This window comes from Oxyura jamaicensis, unplaced genomic scaffold, assembly GCF_011077185.1.
Source record: "Oxyura jamaicensis isolate SHBP4307 breed ruddy duck unplaced genomic scaffold, BPBGC_Ojam_1.0 oxyUn_random_OJ135, whole genome shotgun sequence".
NCBI classification, from domain to species: Eukaryota; Metazoa; Chordata; class Aves; order Anseriformes; family Anatidae; genus Oxyura; species Oxyura jamaicensis.
Window position 1 is genome coordinate 7,532 of NW_023305674.1, and position 8,711 is coordinate 16,242.

The window sequence follows — 8,711 nt, forward strand, 5'->3', positions numbered from 1 at the left end:
TTATAGCTGAACATGCTGAAGAATTGTGTATTCAAGCAATGTCCTCACCGCATCCCTTAGTTCCTGGTTCCTCATGCTGTAGATGAGGGGGTTCACTGCTGGAGGCACCACCGAGTACAGAACTGCCACCACCATGTCCAGGGATGGGGAAGAGATGGAGGAGGGCTTCAGGTAGGCAAACATGACAGTGCTGATAAAGAGGGAGACCACGGCCAGGTGAGGGAGGCACGTGGAAAAGGCTTTGTGCTGTCCATGCTCAGAGGGGACCCTCAGCACGACCCTGAAGATCTGAATATAAGAAATAACAATGAAAATAGAACAAGCAAATAATACAGAAACACTAAACACAACTACTCCAACTTCCCTGAGATATGCATCTGAGCAGGAGAGCTTGAGGATCTGGGGGATCTCACAGAAGAACTGGTCCACAGCATTGCCTTGGCAGAGGGGCAGGGAAAATGTAGTGGCCGTGTGCAGGATAGCATTGAGAAAGCCACTGCCCCAGGCAGCTGCTGCCATCTGGACACAAGCTCTGCTGCCCAGGAGGCTCCCGTAGTGCAGGGGCTTGCAGATGGCAACGTAGCGGTCGTAGGCCATGACGGTGAGAAGGCAATATTCTGCTCCAAACAAGAAGAGTGAAAAGAGAATTTGTGCAGCACATCCTTGATAGGAGATGGCCCTAGTGTTCCAGAGAGAATTGGCCATGGCTTTGGGGAGAGTGGTGGAGATGGATCCCAGGTCCAGGATGGCGAGGTTGAAGAGGAAGAAGTACATGGGAGTGTGGAGGTGGTGGTTGCAGGCTACGGCGGTGACGATGAGGCCGTTGCCCAGGAGGGCAGCCAGGTAGATGCCCAGGAAGAGCACGAAGTGCAGGAGCTGCAGCTCCCGTGAGTCTGCAAATGCCAGCAGGAGGAACTTGCTCACAGAGCTGATGTTGGGCATTTGCTGTTTCTGGGTATGGGTTCCTGCCCAAGGAACAGAAAAACACTGATATTTTACAACAGAGTTATCTTAGAAAAAATATTTCCATTTTTCAGTTAGGCCCCCATTTCTCATTTCAGGAGAAAACTCATTCCACTTTTCATTGAATCCCTCCCAAACAATTCTCCACTTCCATTCAGACTTCTGGCAGCTCCCTTTCATGACTTCTGACTGATGGTGCTTGAGGGTTTCACTGAGAGAAGGGGACTCTCTGTGGGCCATGCGGGAGTCAGTCCTGCCCTAAAGAAAGTGGGAAAGGTCATGTAGGGATTTCTATTTTTGTCTCTCTTGTTCTTACTGCCCCACCACACCTGAAGGTTGATTACAAGGCATAGATCCTAAGAATTTCTCCTTTATTCAAGGTAAAACCTTGTGGATCATCAAAGGGACAGTGTCCTTAGTGCAGTGTCCTTTAGAGAGCACATGGAGTCTGTCTGTCAGTCCTAGTGTCAAGTGCTCTGTGCTGGTGTCTCTTTGAGGACAATTGCACTCATATGTTTGCCTGAAACTAACCTGGACACTGCTGAGAGCAGAAGAATCCCGTCTCAAAGTGCCCATCTCCAGACCCCTCACCCTGTCCCTGTACTCCCCTTCCTCAAGCAAACCAAGGGCTCACTCCATGGGCATGTGAAACCCCCATCCCCAGCCAGCCTGGAAACAAGACCAGCAGCAGCACGGCCAGGTGCAGAAGCCAGGAGGAATGGCAGCGTGCTGCTGCCAGGGGAGGCAAGGCCAGGGAGGGACAGACGGACACTCAGCACACCCTCCTGTGCTGCAGCTCTGCCTGCACAGGAGGCAGCTCATGCACATTGCCAATGCTGTGTGCTCTGCTTTGGCCTGAAGACACCTCCCCAAGACAGGGGGGATCAGGGAGTTGTAGCTCCTAAAGATCAGCTTGGATCCAACCTGAGAGGACCACACTATGATGTTGGTGCAGTCTGTGAGATGAGGTTTGGGAAGGTACTTTCCAAATTTCATCACTGACATACTGATTTCTCAATGCAATGCTCCAGGAGTCTCAGTCTCCTGCACAATCCTGACAAGCCATGACCATGAACCCTGCCTCCCCTCCACTGCAGGAAGCTGAAAGCACAGACTGCAGAAGAAGCCTTCCCCTTCAGATAAACCAAGCCTCGGTCTTCCTCTTGAAATGCCCCCTCAGAAACGCCATTCTCTAAAGCACTGCATAACCAGAGAGAACAATCTGGACAGATGCTGTATCAGGCATCGGATGTGCCAGCTGTAGAAGCAGCTGCATGGCCCTGCTGCCAGAGACTCACGGTGCCAAGAGTCTGCAGATGTGTCCTGCCACTCGCTGCCCTCTGTTGTTGCCCTCCTCACTGCCTCCAAGACCTTATTCCTCTCCTCTCCCCATGCCACCTGCAGTCAGAGCCCCCAGCCTCCCCTTGGGCCCAGGAGCCCGGCCCAGCTCAGCAGCACAGCACCCAACCATGGCATCGTTTGCTCTGTGCCCTTGAGCTCCCTCAAGGTGTCCCCAAGGCCTCAGGGCTGACAGCTCCTGAAGGCAGCAGCGTCTCTGCTGGGGTGTGCTGTTTGGAGCAGACCAAAGTCATCACCAATTGTTCTTCTCTGAACACAGGAGAGATGACTTTTCCAAGGGCTGATTTATGTGGTTGTCAAACATGTTATGCTTTAACCTGGCCCGCAGCTCAGCACCACAGAGCAGTTAGCTCACACTCACCCCGCAAAAACTTCTGTGTTGAGATAAGGGCATTTTAAAGGACTGAAAGGAAAGAGAAGTAATAATAATTATTATTATTATTATGTCCAAAGCAAATTATGTACAAAGTAAGTTGTGTACATGCACAGTGCAATTACTCATTACTGACTGATGTCCAGCCTGTCCCCAACTGGTAGAACATTGTGGGAACCATCTGCGCCTGCTCTTCTTTGACCCTCAACACCTCCGCAAATGGAAGTGTCCTCCCAGAGACTGGGCAAGGTAGACAACTCTTTGATATCCTCTGTCTCCAAGGCAGCTATGCCATAACCCCACCTGTACCCTTTTGGATCTTTGAAATACCCTCTTGTGGGGAAGTCTATGTCAAGGTTTCATAAATCACCATTCTTCTCCCTCCTTTCTTTTCTGGGTAGTACTTCTTCTCCATTCTAAGGAACCTGATTTTCACACCCATTGTTTTCTCCTGCAGAGAGAGGCACCTGATACTGGCCCAGGTTGGTACTCTGGCCTAGCAAGACCTGACCTGGGGGGTCTGGCCTAGTCCCCACACTCGAGCTGGGGCCTGTGGCAGGGGCTGCAGTGGCTGTAGGACATGGCAGAAGTGTTGGAGTAGCTGCAGGGCCTGTCACAGGGGTTGGAGTGGCACTGACTGACGCTCAGGAAGCACAGACCAAGTCCCAGCACATTCCACTGATTTGTGTCCCTTTAAAACTGCCAAGGTGATAACACCTCCTTCTCAAGCATTTCACCCATTTTTAAGGATTCTGCATGTGCTCAGAGGTGAAGTTCCAAAGCATTGGAAGTGTCCGCTGATCTAGGTGCCTGCCCATAGCCTCCCATGCTCCCTGCCACTCCTAACTCTCCTGCCTTGGGGCAGGTCTCTGGAGGGCATGCTTAACTAGTTGGTTATCCTTAAACAAAAGTTGAAACCCATTCAGGAGACATCACAATAGCACCACCTCATGGATATTCAAAGCTTTGTAGAGCTAGTGTCTTTAGCCTGGAGGAGAAGGGGGAGCTGAGAGAGAAAGGGAGAGTGAAGAAGTGGAGAAATGTCCCTCCCTTTTCTCCCCCTAGATCAGCTCCCTAAAGCAAAAAGGTCAACAGTGTCATTCTTAAGTTTCTAAGTGATGGCTCCTGAGGTATGGAGGTGACGGCAATGCTCAGTACAAATAACAGATTGGTCTCGTGACCAGTAATTCTATAGAATCACAAGCCAGTGTTACACAACATAGCAAAATAACTGTAACCAGCCACAGACATGATAAACAGCACAACGGGAACACGTGCAGTAAGTAATGTGCTATACAACACGTTTTTGAAAAGAAGCACAACAGACCTGAGATGCAAAACATTGACACTGTGATCAGCAACTCTTAAACTCTTTACTCTGGGGATGGTGAGGCACTGGAACAGCTTGCCTGGAAGAGCTGGGAATGTCCCAATCCTGGAAGTGTTCAAGGACAGGTTAGATCGATTTTTGAGCAATCAGGTGTAGGACGAGGGGTCCCTGCCCACAGCAGGGCTGTTGGAATAAGATGATCTTTAAGGTCTCTTCCAACCCCAGAAATTCTATGATTCTATGATCCCAGGATTTTGTGATTATCTATGACACTGCCATCGTTGTCCATACGAAGCCCATAAAGGCTCTCCTCAGAGATTTTAGCCAAGATTTTTGGTTAGTCCAACTGGCATCCTGTCACAAGTGGGGTCCCCCAGGTGTTGGTACCGGCACCTGTCTTGTTTAGTGTCTTTATTGATGACCTAGAGGAGGGGATTGAGTGTACCCTCAGTAAATCTGCCAATGACACCAAGTTGGGAGGTAGTGTCAATCTGCATGAGGATCTGTAGGTGGCCCTTCAGAGGGACCTGGATAGGCTGGATGGCTGGCTTGAGGTGAATGGGATGAGGTTGAACAAGGCCAAGGGCAGGGCCCTGCAATTTGGCCACAATAACTCCATGCAACGCTCTAGGCTTGGGGCAGAGGGGCTAGAAGACTGTGAAAAGGAAAAGGACCTGGGAGTGTTGATCCATACTCAGCTGAACATGAGCCAGCCATGTGCCCAGGTGGCTAAGAAGGCCAATGGCATCCTGGCCTGAATTAGAAATAGTGCAGCCAGCACAGTACCTCCCCCTGTACTAGGCTCTGGTGAAGCCACACCTCGAGTACTGTGTTCAGTTTTGGGCCCCTCACGACAGGAAAGACATTGAGGCTCTGGAGTGTGTCCAGAGAAGGGCAACCAAAGTGTTGAGAGGTGTGGAGTACAAGGCTTATGAGGAGCGGCTGAGGGAACTGGGATTGTTTAGTCTGGAGAAGATGAGGCTCAGGGGAAACTTTATTGCACTGTACAACTTGCTGAAGAGAGGTTGTGATGAGGCAGGGATCAGCCTCTTCTCTCAGATAACTAATGATAGGACTTGAGGAAATGGCCACAAGTTGTGCCTGGGGAGATTTAGATTAGGTATCACAACAAACTTTTTCTCCCAAAGAGTAGTCAGGCACTGGAATGGTCTGCCCAGGGAGGTGGTGGAGTCACCGACCCTCACAGTGTTCAAGAAGCACCAGGACAAGGTGCTACGAGATAGGATTTAGTAGCTTAGTGGGTAGTATTAGTGATAGGATGGTTGGACTAAATGATCTTGTAGGTCCTTTCCAACTTGGTGTTTCTATGATTTCCATGATTCGATGATAGGACAAAGGGAATGGTTTTAAACTTAAAGAGGGTAGATTTAGAGTAGATAGTCAGATGAAATTCTTGACTTAGAGGTGAGGCACTGGCACTGGTGCTGTGGGTCCAGAGGTCACCCAGAGGGAGTTTGGATCAGCCCATGCCCTTGTGTTTGAAGGAACATCTTCCAAGAGTCGAGAGGCATCAGTGAAATCCTGGGAATAGCAGAGTGAGAGTAAGGTGGGGAAGAGAAGTGGCTGTCTGCAGCCTTCAGAGAAGTGTGCGACAGCATGGGAAAGCCCGCAGAGGAGAAGGCAGAGGGCTCTGACAAGAATGGAAGGCCACAGCAGCACTGACATCTTTGTCCCTGCAGTCTCGGCTTATGAGGAGACGGGTTATACGCATGGCATTGGGACCATATATTCTCCTTTCAACCATGTGAAAACGCTGGGAGGTGTCATAACATTGTCCTTCACATGATGTTATGGACATCACCCCCTACCCCACAGGCTCCAGGAAGAGCCCTGAGTGAGACATGGAGGTGCTGGGGGTGCACGATCTCCCCTCCCAGTGGCTGGGGTCAGCCCTTGGCCTTCTGCTTCACCAAAACAGAGACTTTTCTCAGCACAGTTCCTTTGACTATCTGTAATCATGGCTTCCAATTATCTGCCCTAACCATTCCTGCAGGAGGCTTCCATAGTAACAGAATAGAATAGCCAAGCGAGTATAGAGCAGTCTAATACTCCGGAACAGAGTAGCCAACAGAGGTGAGACAGATCCTCCGATATAATGAAAGTCAAAGCTGGAGTCAAAGGCAGCCAAATGGTATGCCACAACTGATATCGCTAATGCATTTTCTCCTTCCCTTTGGCAGCAGCATGGAGACCAGAGTTTACTTGCACTTGGAGGGGCATCCAGTACACCTGGTATTGACTGCCCCAGGGGAAATACAGCCCTACCGTTTGCCACAGATGGATCCAGTCTGCACTGGAACAAGGGGGAGCTCCTCAACACCTGCAGTACATTGATGACATCCTCGCTTGGGGCAACACAGCAGAAGGAGTTTTTCACAAACGGAACATACTTGCTGCCCTTAGCTCCTTCCAGTTGCTCCTGCGCAATGTAGCCTGGTGGGCATTGGCAGGGGTCTTTCAGGATGAAGGCAAGGAGGAAGAGGATGTTAAACTTTTTATCTTTCTGGACTTTGACCTTCTGATGGACAGTAGTTAGGCCTTTTTGGCTTATCTTGGCCTTGATTCCTGCCAACATGTGGTTCATCCTTCCCTAACGAGTTGTTCGTTCTTCCCTCATCCCTTGGCCTAGAGCGATATCTTCCTTTTGACATCTGCTTCTCATAAGGTTCTCATCTCCATCCCCAATAATTAGGATATTTTACCAAATATGTAGTTAAATATTAATTTGGATAAGTTTTAGCATCTTCCCCATCCCAAAGGGACCTGCAGAGGAAATGCAGTTCTTGGGGGTCAAATGGCAGGATGGACCTTGCCATATTCTGATTGATGTTATCAACAAAATAACGGCTATGTCTCCACCAACTACCAAAACAGAAATGCAAGCTTTCCTAGGCCTTGTGGGACGCTGGATGAATACATGTTCCAAGCTACAGTCAGCTTGTGAATCCTCTATATTGAGTGACTTGAACAAGTAACTGTTTCAAGTGGAGCCCCGAGCAACAACAGGCCTTGGAACACATCAAACAAGAAATAGCTCGTGCAGTAGCCCTTGGGCCTGTCCGTACCGGACCAGCTGTGCAAAACCTACTTTACGCTGCAGCTGGGGAGTACGGCCTCACCTGGAGCCTCTGGCAGAAATCCCCAGAAGAAACTCGAGGTTGACCTCTGGGTTTCTGGAGCTGGGGTTATGGAGAATTAGAAGCCTATTACACCCCAACTGAAAAGGAGATACTAACAGAATATGAGGGGGTTTGTGGTGCTTCAGAAGTTGTGCGTACAGAAGCACAGCTCCTCTTGGTACCACGGCTACCCGTGTTACATTGGATGTTCAAAGGGAAAATTCCCACTCCACACCACGAGAATGATGCTACGAGGAGTAAGTGGGAAGCGTTAACTACACAGTGGGCTCATATGGAAACCCAATTGCCCAGGAATCCTGAAAGAGATCATGGACTGGCCAGAGGGCAGGGATTTGGAGTACCAACAGAAGAGGTAACTCATGCTGAAGAGGCACCACCATGTATTGAGTTGCCAGAAGCTAGAAAGCAGTATGTGTTGTTCACTGACGGATCCTGTCGTGTGGTAGGGAGCCATCGGAAATGGAAAGCTGCTGTGTGGAGTCCCACACGACGAGTTGTGGAGGCCATGGAAGGGGAAGGCAAGTTGAGTCACTATGCAGAAGTGAAAGCCATACAACTGGCCCTAGACAGCCGAAAGAGAAAAACGGCCAGTTCTGTATATCTACACCTTCTCATGGATGGTGGCCAATGCCCTGTGGGGGTGGTTGCAGCAATGGAAACAGAGCAACTACAGCACAGAGGTAAACCTATCTGGGCTGCTGGTGTCCAGATATGCAACTCTGCCTGCCCTGAGTGACCACTTTGGAAGATGAATCATCACCAGTTCTCATGAACATTTTCTGAGAAAGACCTATAGAATGAACAGATGCACCTACCTATCAATCTGTTAAAGGACAAGGAACAATGGTGATGAGAATACTGACATACTAAAGTATGTGGGACCTAAGTGTAACACTAATGTTATGGAAAAGGGGGTGGAGGTTGTCCTGGGTCTGGCTGAGATGGAGTTAACTTTCCCTACAGCAGCCCCCACAGTGCTGTGCTGTGCACGTGTAGGTAGAACAGCACTACTCTCACACCAGGGTTGTGTCTACTGCTGAGCAGTGCTGGTACCGCATCAGGACTCCCTCCAACCCCTAAGAACCAGCAGGCTGCGGGTGGGTAAGAGGTGGGGAGGAGACGTCAGCAGGGCACCTGACCTAAACCAACCAAAGGATTATTCCATGCCATATGATGTCACACTCAGCTATAAAAGGTGGAAAAAGGGAAGGAGACGGGAGGGGAGAGCTCATTATGAAAATGTCCTCCCGAACAACAGCTGCACATATTGAAGCCTTGCTTCAAAGATGTATTCAAGCATCGCTTGTTGGTGGGAAGTAGAGAATAGTTTCTTTCCTTTCTCTCTGTGCTTCCACACAGCCTTTGCTTGCTGTTTTTTGGTTTTGGTGGTTTGGGGTTTGTTTTGTTTGTTTTGTTTTGTTTTCCCTGTAGTTAAATTATTCATTTTCCCTTAAAAAGAACTGTACCTTAACAATAATTTTTCCTTTAATTAAATTATCCTTATCTCAACCCATGATTTTTTTTT

At 49.3% G+C, this 8,711-nt stretch overlaps 1 protein-coding gene across 1 annotated transcript in view; it reads right to left on the reverse strand.

Annotated features, from left to right (window-relative positions):
• Positions 1-8,711, reverse strand: part of LOC118158769 (olfactory receptor 14A16-like) — a gene marked incomplete at its 5' end in the record, with an annotated part of 9,251 nt that continues 540 nt past the window's right edge. Inside the window, 2 exons of the mRNA XM_035313451.1 lie at positions 1-965; positions 8,002-8,009. Coding sequence (XP_035169342.1) covers positions 1-965; positions 8,002-8,009 — 973 coding nt within the window. The remainder of the gene's footprint in view (positions 966-8,001; positions 8,010-8,711) is intronic.